Here is a 15,080-nt window from a genome sequence, read left to right on the forward strand (position 1 = left end):
TTCATAATCGTGCTAGGCCAGAAGGAAGCATCTCCAAGGGCCATGAAAATGAGGAGGTCATTGAGTTTTGTATTGACTTTATTCCTGACCTTAAGCCGATTGGTGTTCCTGAATCGCGGCATAAGGGCAGACTAGATGGAAAAGGCACGCTAGGAGGGGAACAGATAATATGTATGGGCGGACATTCTCTCACTGAAGCACACTACACAGTTCTACAGAATTCCGCCTTGGTGGCTCCGTATATGGATGAACACAAGAATTTGCTATGCTCCAAACACCCGGAGCGGTCTGATGACTGGATTACACGTAAACAAACCAGGAGTTTCGCCAGCTGGTTGCAGACACGTACCATGCATGACACCTCTATTGAAGATGACCTGTACTTGCTGTCCCAGTTACCATCTTCGAATATAATGACTTTCAAAGGGTACGAGATAAATGGTAATACATTTTACACGATCGCCCAAGATAAGAAGAGCACCAACCAAACAGTGGTGTCCGCTTTGATGTAGAAACCAAGACGGGAAAGGAAACATATTATGGTTATATACAGGACATATAGGAACTTGATTATCGACGTGGTTTGAAGGTCCCTTTGTTTCGGTGCAAATGGGTCAATATGACACGAGGCGGGGTAACGGAAGACCCGCGGTATGGAATGACAACAGTGGATCTCAACAATCTTGCGTATGCAGACGAACCATTCGTCCTAGCCAATGATGTGGCACAGGTTTTCTATGTGAAGGACATGTCTACCAAGCCAAGAAAAAGAAAAGATAAGGAAGCGAATGCATCGTACGATGAGCCAAAGCGGCACATAGTTCTTTCTGGGAAGAGAAACATCATGGGAGTGGATGACAAGACAGACATGTCAGAAGATTATGAAAAGTTTGATGAAATTGCTCCATTCACAGTGAATATTGACCCGAGCATCCCGTTAAATGATGAAGATTTTCCATGGTTACGGCGCAAAGGGACACACGCGAAGAAAAAGTTTCACACCCAAAGATCTGGGATGTGATCGGCTTCACTATCATCACTTTCTTCTGTGTTTCACACCTAGGAGGGAATCTCTGTAATAGTTAGGGTAGTTATGTGTTTTGGCATTTGAAACGCGAAAATTTTTATGTGCAAACAAATTCTTTCATGCCTTTACTGATTTTTAAAGTTAAGTTATTTACAAACTAGTGATTCACACTAATTTCAAATAATTCAAAATTTAAACTATTCAAATTTGAAAACTACGGGCACTAACAGAAAGTTTGTAATTTTTTGTACCTAAAGCAAAAATATTCACAAAGAAACTCTAAATACACAAAAAAACAACTCAAAAATAAATAAAGCAAAAAAAATAAAAAAAGCCCGCCTACTGGGCCAGAGCGGCCTGCATACGACTAGAAACCCAACCTGTTGTTGGGCCAGGATGCAGGCCCGCAAAGGCCCAGTAGGCCCACAGGGCAGCACAGAACATGTAGGCCCAGTAGGCCTGCTTTGGAGAGGAGCTCGAGAGAGCTACCGCACGGGGGGTTACAAACCAGTGCGGACGCCCCTCGGCTAGCGAGGTGGGACTAAACTTGCCGCACAGCACCTGCGCCAACGCACCCCCTTTAGTACCGGGTGGTGGCACGAACCGATACTAAAGGGGGGGGCCTTTAGTACCGATTGGAGCCACCACCCGGTACTAAAGGGGGTGCGCTTCCCGCCGCTTGGCCTGGCCAAAACAGGCCTTTAGTATTCGAGGGATCTCACTTCAGCTATGATCCTGTGAGGGTTCCTTCTCTTTGGGTGTCCACCGCCCGCGCCGCAGGAACCGCGAGTGTCCTAGATTCTTCTGTAGTATTCGATCTTTATTAGCTACCTAGCCAGTGATGTATTCGATATATAATATTCGAGACGATGTATTCGAGATTATATATTATTCGAGACGATGTATTCGAGATTATATCTATTATTCGAGACGATGTATTCGAGATTATATCTATTATTCGAGACGATGTATTCGAGATTATATCTATTATTCGAGACGATGTATTCAAGATTATATCTATTATTCGAGACGACGTATTCGAGATTATATTGGATGATGCTTATTATGTACTATGATTGATTCAGTTTTTCCTTATTAATTGATTGCATCCATGCATTGTAATTTGAATATATTTCTTTTGGATTAGTTAAACAAAACCTATGGCGGATAATACCGGCAGAGAGGGAGAAGAGGCCCTGTTCAATATCATACGCAATCCTCGCGGGCCAGATGATGATCAGAATGAAGAAGATTATGACGGCTCCGAATATCTAAACAACACTGGGGAGGGTGATATGATATTTGATCGCAACGACCGAATTGATGAAGTCATGAACTATGAACATGACGAAGAAAATGTTGATCTTGAAACAACAAAGACCGGCGAGGTATATATATTTATATAAGCAGGCATCTGGTGATCATCACATGTTTTAAATGACTTGAAGATATATTAACGAATCGATCTTTCTTCTTTCAGCCATCCGGATCGAGCAAATCTTCAGGCAACAGGACGAAACGAGGCCCGAACAAAAAGTTGAAGGAGGGCGTAAAGTACAATATCGAGGCAATCAGACCTAATGGCGAACCATTAGCGCCTAAGAAGATTGCGGACAAGTTCATTCGTCAGTGCGGAGTTCTTGTGAAGGACCAACTCCTGATATCCCTTCAAGAATGGAGAGAGCCAGCAAAGCCACGTCTAGGAGTTACTTTTGTCGACGACAGTCAAAAACATTTGCTTTGGGAAACGCTCATGGAACATTTCACCCTACCAGATCATTTCACAGATGCAGATGTGGAGAAAGTCAAGGGCGCTGCTCTTAGGAAGATGGCGGTTGCATTCAAGAACCACAAGATTCGTGAATGGGCCAAGTACGTCAAGGGAGGAAGGAAGACTCCAGTATTCGAGGGAACACTAGAGAAGCAAAGTGCTCATTGGGACGATTTCGTGAAATTCAAGGATTCGGAATTATCTAAGGAACGTTCCAGAATAAACAAGGCCAATGTCGCAAAAAAGGATAAGTTCCATAAGCCGGGGCCAGGTGGCTATGCGGTGGGAATGCCTAAGTGGAATAAGTCTGAGAAAGAGATGCTGGATGCAGGTGTCACTCCAGAAACATTGAGCTGGCCCCCCAGGTGCAGGACTTGGTTCTATGCGCATGGGGGGAGTTGGACCCGAAGACAGGCAAAGTTTCGAAGAAGGCATGTCTGGACAGAGCCGAAGATAAGCTACTTGTTGCAATAGAATAGGCTCGATCGGGGTTGTTCGAGCCCAACAGAGAGAACGACGAGCTTACGCGTGCCCTGGGAAATCCTGAACACCTGGGAAGAACATGAGGCATGGGTGCTATTCCATGGTATGAGGGGTTTTCGGACTGGAACGCCGACTACAGAACCCGTGCGAGAAAGAAGATTGCGGAGGAGAAGAAGAGGAAGATGGAGGAGGAGCAGAGGAAGCTAGACTATGAACGCCTTCAAGGCCTAGAATCAGCGCACGCGGACTTGGCAGTCAAATTCCAGCGGCAGCAGGAGCAGATCGACTCACTTAGCTAGCAAAGGGGGTCTCAGCAGCTAGCGGATGATCCACCAATGGATAGCACCGTCCCATCCATGCCGAGAAGCAGCATGGGTTCCGCCCCGGGCGACACATTGCTGGATAGCTACCCAGTGGATGACATCACGGAGAACACTAATTGCGAGCTACACTTCAAAATGAAGAACATATCCATGAAGGTGTCAGACGCCCTTGCTTTTACAAATCCCCCCGAGGCAACCTTCCATTGCAACCCGATTCCAGCGGGCTATGCTCGTGTCTTGGTTGATGAGGTGGTGGACCAATATTCGGGGCTAGAGCTTGACATTCCTGGAGGTGACGATGAGCACACACTAGGAGAGGCCAACCATCGTATCATCCTACGGAGAAAGGATTGCATCATCTTTCGAAGGCCACCGACACCGCGTCATCCGACTCCTCGTCGCAGTCCGCCACCGAGTCAGCAGACTCCCGCTCCTCCAAGTCCACCAACGCGTCAGGCCACTCCTCCTCCAAGTCCGGCATAGCTTCAGGCCACTCCTCCTCCTCCAAGTTCGGCAAAGCGTCAGGCCACTCCTCCTCCAAGTCCGGCACAGCTTCAGGCCACTCCTCCTCCAAGTCCAGCACAGCTTCAGGCCACTCCTCCTCCTCCAACTCAGCCACGTCAGCCGTCTTCGCCACCTCAGCAATGACGGAAGAGAGCCGCCTCAGCTATGGTGCGTAGCGGTACAAGTCGAGGTAGTACTGGAGGTACAGGCGGAGGCAAGCGATTTCAATATGGTCCAAGCCTCGCGCCTCTTCCGCAGAGGCCTTACGACAAGTCCGAGGAGGAAAACGTAGCCATATCGAAGGCCGAGGTGGAAGCCCATTTTGCACCGAAACCGCCACCGCCGCCAAGGGAGAAAGTGCCTGTGGAAAAGATTGACCACTTCATTCGTATGGCTAGACCACCAGCTCCCAAGCCTGTTGACACAGACTATGAGCGCCACATCAAGAAGTTAAATCGAGCACGTCTACAGAAAGAGGCGAGCTCGAGCTTGAGAAAATCAGCTGGCAAAAGGAGCGGTAAAACCGTTCCCCAGCTGGGAGAACAGGCGGCGCAATCAATCCCCCCGCTTGTTGTGCCAACAACACATGAGAGTAGGCGCGCCCAATATTATTGTGGGCAAACCGTTAACATTCCCGGGATGGGCGATGTGGTAATAACCGAGGAGCATATTGCGCAGGCTGAATCGATCGGCATCATTGTTGGACAACTCCTCGATATCGAGCCCATGTCTCCGACTAGAGAGGAGGAAATAAAACGGAAATATGCCCGGGGCCAACCTTTGGTCGAGCCAGAGGAGGTCAATAAGCTCCCAACGAGAATGTATGAATTGCATCAATGGTACATGGACATTACCAAGATTTCCAATCAAGAGTCCCTCATGGTGAATGTCAACAAGGAGCATTACTACCATGAGAAAGCTGTGACCGTTGAGTATTCAGAACTATTTCAGCTATACAATAAAGACGCACTCGACAAATCTATCGTCAGTTGCTATTGTCTGTAAGTGATTTCTTTATGTAATTTAAGTCTCAAGCTAGCTGTAGTGATCATTTTGATCAATCATTACCTGTAATTATCCTCACTATATTCTTTTCTGTGGTATTATGCAGGATGAAGATTTATGAAATGAAAAAAGGTGGACGCTATGGCATTGGGTTCGTTGACCCAAATACCATTAATGAATACACATGGAAAATAGATCCATATCACGAAAAAAGTGTAGAGGAAAGCATGCTACAGTTCTTCAAGGAACTCAAATACAATGAAGATATACTACTTCCTTACAACTTCCAGTGAGTCACACTGTCTTGTACTACAAATTCTGTTTTTCCCTACTAGCTATAGCTACATGTTTTTGCTTACATATGCCCGCTTAATTAAGACATGCAAACGTGTGTGCATGCAGATTTCACTGGATCTTGTTAATCATTAAAGTTGATGAAGGAACAGTTGAAGTACTAGACTCGCTACTTAAGAAAGCAAGTGACTACATCGTGAAGGGGATAGTCAACAGGTAATTTCAATCATTATTAACTATATCTCGACCTATTTAATTAGTTCGTCATTTCCTGATAACAACTATTTAATAACCCATTTATTCATTTTCTTTGTCGGCGGGCAGGGCTTGGGCAAAGTTCATTAGGGCCACTCCAGGCCCATGGAAACAAAATCTGAAATGGTATCGACCCAAGGTAAGTAATTAAGTAGTACTAGCTAGCTGCCATCTCTTTAATTATCATGCTTGATTAATTATTATCTGATCAAATTCCATTCTCGTAAAGGCCCTGAAGCAGGCGCCGGGGAATGATCTATGTGCATACTACGTTTGCGAGAACATTCGCATGATGGCGTCCGAAAGGAGCAAATCTCAAAGACAGGAGTGGGTACGATATCGATTGTCAGAACACTATTCACAATTTTTACACCATTATCGATATCTAGTCACACAACTAATACACATGCATATTGATCTCCTTCTTAACAGTTCAAAGAGGTGCGGGACAAGCTCCTAGCACAGGACCGCATAGAAGCAATTCAAGAGAAAATAGCGGGATTTTTGCTCGACCAGGTCATAGATCCCAAAGGAGAATACTATTACCCGCTACCGCCCCCACGAACCACTTCCATTTGTTATCGTGCTCCGAAGGCACCAATTAGCTAGGCTAATGCCACTGGCTCCGAAGACACCAATTAGGAGAAATTTTATATATATATATATATATATATATATATATATATTATGATCGGTTCTACTAGAAATTCTATTTATATATATGCATAACGTGTACAATATGTAGTATCGTAAAATACCAGCAAACGAAAAATAATTAAATAGAAAACACAAAATTAAATGAAAAAGAAATCATAAACCCAAAACCCCCCAACATTTAATACCGGTTGGTGACACCAACCGGTACTAAAGGGCTCCTTGCCCCCGAAACTAACTCGTGCCACGTGGTTGCCCTTTAGCACCAGTTCGTGCTGAACCGGTACTAAAGGGGGGGAGAGGGGGCCTTTAGTGCCTACATTTTAGCGCCGGTTACCAAACCGGCACTAAAGGGCCTTACGAACCGGTGCTATTGCCCGGTTCTGCACTAGTGCCTCCACCTCGCCGGTTGTGGGTAGGGCGAGGGTACCTTCCTCCCGTAGTTGTAGATTAGGTGTAGTTTGTCCCTGGTGACTTTGGAGACTTTGGAATCCATGTTCGTTTGTCTATGGAGAAGCCAGTAGATGCGAAGGCATCGTTGGCTTTGGCCTCCTTTGTGTTGGTCTGTATCTCCCTTGTCGATGACTTGCGAATCGGTAGGCTTTGTGGCAAGTTTAGTTAATATCCTCTAGGATCCTGCTGGATCTATGCTCTCCCCCTTCTCTCTTTAGGAGTTGGAGAAGAAATCTATGCCTGCAGATCTTCTTGGTAATTGTTCCTTTTCAATAATAATCCTCTGCAATTTGTTGATGTGCTCTTCGACATTGGTTCTCATCCCCTATCAACTATTGACGTTCTTACTCCTTCTTCAGCCTTGTTTCCTCTTGGTCACGGGGGAAGAGGTTTGGGGATGGGCATGCTCTTCTTTCCTATGCTTATCTAACAGATTCCGGGTCTGTAGAATCGGAAGCTAAGAAAACTCAAAAGGTAAAAACGTTTGAAACACTCATATTTGAGGTAAAAGTAAAACAACTCAAAACAACTCAGTGTTAGCAACTCAGCATATAGAGGCAACACGTGACTCATTCTACAATATCATGTTGCAACACCTGGAGAGAACTGGACGCCCATTCTGCACACGGCTGATTCTATGAGCAGTTTCACATAATCTGATTCTGTGTGTAGTTAAGCTGATAAGAAGTCGACTTAAGCATAGGTGGACCCTTGAACAAAATACGCAGGGCAACCGACAATTATGACCGTAGATAAAGTGGCAGTAGCGTTTGTCAAAATAAAGGACTAAATAGATTCCACAACGCACTGAAACAAAATTAGAACATAATTACGCAGCCACGGTGCTCCAGCATCCTGTCAGGAACTTTGGATTAAGAATTGGTGGAATACCAGGCAATCCGAAACTCTCTTAACTGATATTCAAGAGAAAAGGATTCTCGAAAGATTCATAGAATTAGAAGAACTTTCTCTCTTGGACAAGATGATAAAAGGGAAACTAAAGACACATGTACAAAAACCTCCTACAGGAATACACAAGGAAATAATACAATGGGTCAAAATAAATAATGAGGATCATCTCCATACCATTTTGCATTTCTCGACAAATATAATCTGTTTGGCTATTCTAAGTGGTTCTTTATGCCTCAACATAATGTCAACTACTGCAGCCTTTTAGTACTAGTAGATTACATTTATATAGAGGTTCTTGAGTAAATTTTACTTGTGCTTATAAATTATGTACTCATATCCACTCCCCTACGTCAGTAAAGGGAAAAAACCAAAGACTGCTTCAGGACAATTCACTAGAAATAACAGATAATCTGGAGAGTAGAGCTTCAACGCCTCACGCTCACCCCATCACCAAGACCAAAGTTTAATAAGAAAACAACGAGACTCGGGAATCCAATCCAATGTTAGTACACGTTCTTCCAGATAAACAAATTGGTCATCACGGCGCTCCCGAACTTCTGGGCAATTCCCAATTCAATTCTCGAATTCTGGGCAATAGTACAGAGTCAATGGTGGTGACTGTGCCGAGCAAAACAAACAATCCAAGGAGAAGGCAAGCAAAACAATCTCAGATTTACGTTAACTCGGCATAATGCCAGCCAAAACATGTCAACCATAACCAGAAACCAGCTGCCTCTCCGATGGAGCATGCACAGAAGCCACGCGGAGGATAAGATAACTCAACAGTCTCCAGAAACAAAAACAGATCAATAGGACTTACACTTGATTCACGTACTCCCCCCGATCCGAATTAGTTAACGCAGTCTCTGCACAATGTAAAATGGACATTGCATAGAGGCTGCGTCAATTAATTCAGATCAGAGGGAGTAGTATATGCAATCACCGACATCAGTAAACCGAAAATCCAAAAGCTGGTTCAGAGTAACTCGTTATCAAAAAATAAAAAAAGAGAAGCTTGACAGTCAACAGGCGCGTGACGCTCACCCAATCACATAGAACAAACTTTAAGAGAGCAGCAAGACTCGAGATAGGTCCCAAATATTATTATCACACGACCCACCAGACAAATAAATAAACTGGTTATCCGTGCTACTCTACCTGTACTCAAGATAATAGAATAGGATCACAGCTCCCCCAAAGTTGTGGGCAGCCCAGTCACAATTCCCACAGGCACAGAGGCCAGAAGCGACATCTGACCTAAATCCTGGGCAATAGAACAGAGTCAATGGTGGCTGACTGTGCCCGGCGAAACAATCCAGGAAAAAGCACATGCCGACCATAATAAGTAAGTAAAGATACATGGGGCATGAGCACAAGCCACATGGAGGATAACCAGACGGCCTCCGGAAACAAAAAACAGAATGCATGCTTACGGAGAGTGTCAGATACTCAGAGGAAGATGACAACACCTGAAGAACAATGCCCAAATTGATTATTCATACAGCAAAGGGAAAACCAGAACAGAACATTCACTACCTATCGTGGAGACTATAGTTGTACGATGTCTACTTTGCCATACAATCCAACCCAGGACAGGACACGACAACCATAAAAAAGAAAAAAACATTGTGATTTTGACCGATTAAGCATGTCAGGTTCATTTGCTTCAGTGTTATATAAATTTCACTATCGATCAACCAAGCACTGATGGTTCGCAAGATCCCATCAAACGAATTCGGTAGGATAGGCGAAAAAAAAACTAAATGCAAGGAACCATTCAGCAATCAAACGAGCGAAGTAGGTGGTTAGTTCGATTTAGTTTCCCCCCTTTTCGTTATGACCGCAAAGGCTAAGTTAAACACCACAAATAATGAATGTATTTCTCCTTTTTAAACATCAACAGCTTAACAGAGTGGACTGCAAGATTGTGAATACATGTAAAGTACGCAAATCAGTTTGAAACAGGGTATGGTTGTGTTCTGCAATTTTGTGCATCGTGAAGCAAGACAAACACCGCAAATGATGGTGGGCGTGGCCAAAGCATTTGCACAGGAGTAGCAGTCGTCATTCATAGAAAACTGAAACAGGCTCATATTTCTAGGTGCAGAGTTGCGAGTAGAGAACCAGCACACATCACAAGCACTGGAGTGGCAAAATGGTGAAGGAAGGAGACATAGGAAGTGTTGCATTGCTGTAACCTATCTAACTACATATATCTTCGTAGTCATGACTCATGACTGAATCCTGGTGCTTGGCCACAGCACTGAACACCCAGAACGGCGAAGCATAAGAAACACTGACAGCATGACTGAAATTCCCTAACTGATAACTACTACCATCTGCAAAATTCTCACGGTTATCTACCTATCAATCATGGAAAAGGCGCTACCAGGCTTTGTTCATTTGATAACATCACTGAATGAGAGACGGTGCCAATCAGGTTCGGCAACATTGCTTGCAGGTCCAAGTGGAGGAGGATGCACCCCTGCCCTGCACTGCACTGAAATGTTCAAATGGAGGTGAGATTGGTGGGCATCAGAAATGTGAAATTCAGGGGAGAGAAATTGTCAGTGCTGCATTGCTCTGTACCTGGCGGCCATGGATATGGGTGGGTGGCTAGAAGATGCCGCGCTGGCGGGCGAGCGCGAGGAAGTCCTCCAAGGGATCGTGCTTGCTGGTGGTGGCGGCGGCGGCGGTGGCGGTGGGGATCATGAGCATCGCCCTGTAGAGAGGATCGACGACGGCACGGGGCGGTTGCTCTGGCTGCTGCTGCTGCTTGGGGCTCGGGGTCGGGGCTGGGGTGCTGAACTTGGCGCCCCTGACCTTCCTGGTGCAAACCCTAGGCTTCCGGCGAGGTTTGGCGGCGTCGTCGTCGTCGGAGGGAGGTGGCGAGGGCGACTGGGGCTGAGCGGGACTGGGGGTGAAGGGGAGGCTGCACATGGTGATGGGGTCTTGTTGGGGGAGCTCGGGAGGGGTGGCGAAGACCTCCTCGTCGTCGTCCTCGGCCCCCCGCGCCTGCGAGGCGGAGGGGGCGTTGCCGGCGCCGAGGAAGGAGGAGTTGGCGAGGGTGTCCTCCTGGGACGCCGAGATGTCGCCGCCGCACTCCAGGGCAACCGTCGCCATCATCGGCCCGACCTCGGCGGCGGCGGCCATGGCCGCAGTGCTCGGAGAGGGACGGGGAGGAGGACTCGCCAGACTGAAGCTGTACCTGTTAAAATCAGATCGACACGCGTTAGGTGGACAGTGGTATCCTTAATCTACCAGAATTCAAATTCTGGTGCTCGCATTATTTCTGAATTTATTTCAGGATTTTCGGCAGTCTCTCAAAGGTGTTTATAGGGGTAGGATATGTGTATGCGCGTTCATAGTAGTAAGTGTATGCGCGTATATATGAGCACTTGTGTCTGTACCTATGCTCAAAAAAAAATCAGATCGACACTTGAGTCAATTATAAGGCCTCTTTATATGTCCCATGAAAAAATGTGAGGCTTCTTTCATCCAAATTCAAAGGATTTTCAAACGAATCGAAGGATCCTATTCCTAATATCTCTTTTACTGTTGGTTGCCTTTTCTTTTACACAATATAATTGCAGATGCTCACATACACACACATATACTCATCTCTACTAGCGCACACACACATCCTATTGCTATGAGCGCATTCAAAAAGCTGAGCTGACACAATATGTTGAGATTGACGAAATCACCACATTGGTCGCGTAGTCGACACGAACATCTTCTTGTTTGATTTTTAGGATTGCAATTGGAAAAAAAATCCAAAAAAAATCCTGAATTTGTACAGGAAAGCTAAATCGAACACCGAACTTTCAATCTCTTAACTCAGCACATCAAACTCTCCGATCCCGATCTATTTTGAACTTTGAGTGTGTTTGCTGGTGTTTGCTAACATGGCAAGTTGCTACTTCTTGAACTTGCGTTGATTTTCCCTTCAGAAGGAAAGGGTGATGCAGCAAAGTAGAGATAAGTATTTTTCTCAGTTAGAGAACCAAGGTATCAATCGAGTAGGAGACAACACACAAATCACCAATACCTGCAAAATAATCAAACACTTGCACCCAACGCGATAAAAGGGGTTGTCAATCCCTTCACGATCACTTACAAAAGTGAGATCTGATAGAGATAGATAAAACTAAACAAAAGATAAAGTAAAATTTTTTGAGTTTTTTTTGCTTTATAGATCGAAAAGTAAAATATTGCAAAACAGTAGATCGAAAACTTATATGATGGAAAATAGAATATCGAAAACTAGTATGATGAAAAATAGACCCGAGGCCATAAGTTTCACTAAAGGATTCTCTCAAGATAGCGAATAATACGGTGAGTGAATAAATTACTGTCGAGCAATCGATAGAAAAGCGCAAAGTTATAACGATATCCAAGGCAATGATTATGAAATATAGGCATCACGTTCGTTTCAAGTAGACCGACTCCTACCTGCATCTACTATTATTACTCTACACATCGACCGACTCCTGCCTGCATCTAGAGTATCAAGTTCATGAAGAACAGAGTAACGCTTTAAGTAAGATGACATGATGTAGAGGAATAAACTCAAGCAATATGATATAAACCTCATCTTTTTATCTTCGATGGCAACAATACAATACGTGCCTCGCTGCCCCTACTGTCACTGGGAAATGATACCGCAAGATTGACCCAAAGCTAAGCACTTCTCCTATTGCAAGAAAAACCAATCTAGTTGACCAAACTAAACCGATAGTTCGAAGGGAATTACAAAGATATCAAATTATGCATAAAAGAATTCAGAGAAGATTCAAATAATATTCATAGATAAGCTGATCATAAATCCACAATTCATCGGATCTCGACAAACACACCGTAAAAGAAGATTATATCGGATAGATCTTTAAAAACATCGGGGAAAACATGGTATTAAGAATTAAAGAGATAGAAGAAACCATCTAGCTACTAGCTATGGACCCGTAGGTCTGTAGTAAACTACTCACGCTTCATCGGATGGGCAACAGAGTTGATGTAGATGCCCTCCGTGATCGAATCCCCCTCCGCAGGATGCCGGAAAAGGCCCCAAGATGGGATCTCACGGGAACAGAAGGTTGCGGCGGTGAAAAAGTGTTTCGTGGATGCTTCTGATGGTTTGGGAATATATGTGAATATATATGAGGTAGAATTAGGTCAGGGGAGTCACGAGGGACCCACAAGGCAGAGGGGTGCGCCCTACACCCTGAGCGCGCCCTCCTCCCTTGTCGCCGCCTCGTGGCTCTTCTGACTTGATCTTCGAGTCTCCGGGGTGTCTTCTGGTCCAAGAAAAATTATCGCGAATGTTTTATTTCGTTTGGACTCTAGGTTAATAAGTTAGTCCCTAAAATAATATAAAATAGCACATTAATGCATATAAAACATCCAAAACAGATAACATAATAGCATGGAACAAAAAAAATTATAGATACAGAAGAGACATATCACAAGTCAAATCGGGCCGGCACATTAGAGCAGTCCCTCGCGTGCCCACTCTGCAATCGTCCTCAAAAAAATGCAATGTTTTTTTTTCGTTTTCTTTCATTTTCCCTTTGGGTTTTCCCTTATGTTTCATTGGTTTCCTTCGGCTTTCTTTTATCCATGGCTATATTTTTTCACTAGTTTCTTTTGGTTTTTCTTTCTTTGTTATACTTTTTTTGTTTCTTGTTTTTCTTGTATTGTTTGTTTTTTCTTTTCTCTTTGTATCTTTGTCGGTTTTAACCAATTTTCGTTTTTACAGATGTCTATTTTTCTCACTACACAAAGTACATTTTTAACATGCACATGAAACATTTTTTGATACACTTTCGACATTTTTCAAATACATTATGTACATTTTTTAAATACATGTTTTCAACATTCTTTTGAATACACAGTAAAGTCTTACCAAATACACGTTTAACATTTTCTAAATTACAATAATATTTTACAAAACTATAGGAACATTTTTTACATATTTATTGTTTAAAAATTTACTCCCATTTAAAAAAAATCAAAAAACATTCACACTTTAAAATTTGATTCAGGTTTTAAAATTTGTTCCCATTTTTTTTCAAAAATGTTTATGTTTAAAAAAGTCCTAAAATTTTCAAAATAGATTCTTTTTCAAAAAATTTGTTCATTTTTAATAAAGTATTCAGCATTTTCTCACACATTTGTTGAGGTTCCAAGAGTTGCTCTCATTTTTAAAATTTTCATAAAGTGTTCAAATTTAAAATTTTGTTCAGGTTTCAAAAATTGTTCACGTTTTTTCAAAAAAAATTATGTTTCAAAAAGTGTTCACTTTTTATAAATTGATTCTTTTTCAAAAAGATGTTCAACTTTTATAAAGTATTCAACGTTTTTCTCACACATTTTTTTAAGTTTCCAAAGTTTCTGCCATTTTTAAAAATTTTGAAAATTGTTTGCACTTTAAATTTTTGTTCAGGATTCATTTTGTTTCATTTACTGAAAAAATGTTTATGTTTCGAAAAGTGTTTACTTTTTCAAAATTGATTCTGTTTCAAAAAGTTGTTCATTTTTATAAGTATTCAGAATTTTCAAAAAGTATTCACACTTTAATTTTTTACGTAGACTTCACAATTTTTTATGTTTTCCATATTTGTTTGCCTTTAACAATCTTTTTTTCTTCCAAATTTTGACTTTATGATATGTGGGTAAGTTTATCGGGCTTCTCATTAAATCACTAACGGCCATTTGTTCTAGTGGCTTGCGCGAGGCGCTAGCAATGGTGAGGCACATAGATTAGCTGGAATCGCTACTACCCTTGATATTGGCCGACATTTGTGGCTCATCGATCCACCGGATCATCTTTGTATTCCTTTAAACATCGAGACATGAAATAAAGCACGTTGTTCCTTCTAAAAAAAATGTGTTTTTATTTGTACGTCGCGCCTTATGTAAAAGGAAAAAAAACACTCGCTTAGCACGTGGTGGGCTGGCCCAGTCCCTTCCGCAATCAACAGTTGTCTACTCTTTTTGGTATTTTTATGTCCCATGTTACCTAAAAGAAAAAGAAACGAAAAAATCGGTGGGTAGTTTCTAGTTTCTGCATGTTGGATCCTTTTGATCTACACTTTGCTTCATCGGTGGCGGTTGCTATTCTGGTGCGCTGTTCTTATGAGGGCTTTAGCACGACGACTTCTCGAGTGTCCACTACAACAATGTTTACCTGGCTCCGATGAGGGAGTGGCGATGACGGCGACGCACCTTCGGCTCACTCTAGTGCTTGTAGTCATCGCTAGGTGGTCTACGGACCTGGATGTAATTTTTACTTCTGGTGTTCTTTGTACTAAGTTGACAGTTGATGAGTAGATCGGAAGTTTTCTCGCAAAAAAAAGAGATAATGATGGGTTAATCATTTGTATCTACTCGTATTGGA

General features: G+C 43.1%; 1 protein-coding gene across 2 annotated transcripts; it reads right to left on the reverse strand.

Moving 5' to 3' along the window:
* Positions 1-9,755: 9,755 nt before the first annotated feature.
* LOC125511616 (predicted GPI-anchored protein 58) lies at positions 9,756-10,902 on the reverse strand. Of its 2 annotated transcripts, none has more exons than XM_048677041.1 (2): positions 10,271-10,902; positions 9,756-10,176 (listed from the first exon to the last, which is right to left on the reverse strand). In XM_048677041.1, the coding sequence occupies exon 1, from the start codon at positions 10,832-10,834 to the stop codon at positions 10,298-10,300; it is 537 nt and encodes a 178-aa protein (XP_048532998.1). In that variant the 5' UTR covers positions 10,835-10,902; the 3' UTR covers positions 9,756-10,176; positions 10,271-10,297. The 2 variants fall into 2 exon arrangements, with proteins under 2 accessions (XP_048532998.1, XP_048532997.1); XM_048677040.1 differs by having other exon boundaries at positions 9,756-10,181.
* Positions 10,903-15,080: the final 4,178 nt, after the last annotated feature.

Source organism: Triticum urartu, chromosome 5 (assembly GCF_003073215.2).
Source record: "Triticum urartu cultivar G1812 chromosome 5, Tu2.1, whole genome shotgun sequence".
Taxonomy (NCBI): domain Eukaryota; kingdom Viridiplantae; phylum Streptophyta; class Magnoliopsida; order Poales; family Poaceae; genus Triticum; species Triticum urartu.

Coding starts and splice junctions, on each gene's coding strand:
- LOC125511616 (XM_048677041.1), bottom strand. CDS start 10,834: ATGGCCGCCGCCGCCGAGGTCGGGCCGATGATGGCGACGGTTGCCCTG.